At 42.0% G+C, this 1,280-nt stretch overlaps 1 protein-coding gene across 1 annotated transcript; it reads right to left on the reverse strand.

Moving 5' to 3' along the window:
• CYBJADRAFT_187109 (uncharacterized protein) lies at positions 1 to 813 on the reverse strand (the record flags this gene model as incomplete). The annotated part of the gene is made up of 1 exon (XM_020217245.1): positions 1 to 813. A coding segment is annotated over exon 1 (621 nt), but the record flags the coding sequence as incomplete, so codon positions are not given.
• Positions 814 to 1,280: the final 467 nt, after the last annotated feature.

The following is a 1,280-nucleotide window of genomic DNA, read 5'->3' on the forward strand; positions in this document are numbered from 1 at the left end:
CCTTCATCTGTGCCATCTCATCTTCACTGAGCTGCATATAACTTCTAAGGTATTCTTTACTTCTTATTGGATCAACCCCATTATTCTCACGCAGTTTCCCTAAAAGTGTCGGCATCTTATGCATTCTTGTTTTCTGGTATACGTTGGACGCATTGTAGTGGTTCGAGTTGTTTATCGCCTCGATGCTAGGTTTTGAGCTGAGGATGTTCTCTAACAGCTCAGAGACAAACTTCTTGAACGTTGACTGCCTATTCAGTTCAGCGTCTAAACGTTCCTTGTTCATGAATTCTGGGTACTCGTCATTCAGATAGTACTCCTCCTCAGTGTAATCCAGAATAGTATGAACATCACCTTCGAGGGACGTATGTTTCCCCTTATGCTCAGCAATGACTTTGAACCCATCCTCCGTCTCGAAATATGGGTTGGGGTAGTGTGTTCTCAACGTTGCATCAGCGCGTATACGGCTTTCGCTCAGTATTGTAGAGTGGAAATGAGAATACAGCAATTGTACACACGCTATTATCAAGGCACCTGCCAACAGTAGAACGAATCTTCGCTTTGTACGCGTAATCAACACCGCTTTACTGGAAACCAAATCATAGAAGTATTTTAGACGGATCATCTCTCCCGCTAGCCCAGACCATACAAACCGCAGTTGAGAAATTCAAGCGGGAGTGGAAGAGGTGGAAGCAGAAACACAGAAAAAGTATCGAAAACTGTCCAAGACTTCATCTCAGAGCATAACTTGGTAAATCTTTTCCACTGTGGACACTGAGACATATACTCAGCGTTTATTCAACCTCGACGAGTTTGATTGGAGCAGCACGTGTGTATGTATGCATGCAGTGCTATTCCTCCTGGAAATTTTTTGGTGGGAGATAAGCGTAAAAATTTTTTCGTTTCTCTTGTTGTGCTTTGTATGCGGCTTATTACCGTTGTGGCTCGGAGTTAAGTTATAGGTACTCTACCAATTGGACCAATCAGGGCACATAATTAGGCTGACTAAAATTTACAACTGTGTGATAATCTCCCTTTGGCTTTATGACCGAATTGTTTGAACTATTACTGCTAAGCGTCAGGTGCTGTAGATGTCATTAAGGAGGAAATTTGAGGCAAACTTCATTCTCTTCACTCTATGGTTTAGAGAGTAAGCACCTTCATCTTGTAGTTTTCATATTATATCGTTTAAGAGTTATGTCATTGTCACTACTCGTATTACTGGTAGACGTTCCAGAAGCACACAACGTGCAAAGGAATGTGCCATTACAGTAGTTAGTTGT

Source organism: Cyberlindnera jadinii (genome assembly GCF_001661405.1).
Source record: "Cyberlindnera jadinii NRRL Y-1542 unplaced genomic scaffold CYBJAscaffold_23, whole genome shotgun sequence".
Taxonomy (NCBI): Eukaryota; Fungi; Ascomycota; class Saccharomycetes; order Phaffomycetales; family Wickerhamomycetaceae; genus Williopsis; species Williopsis jadinii.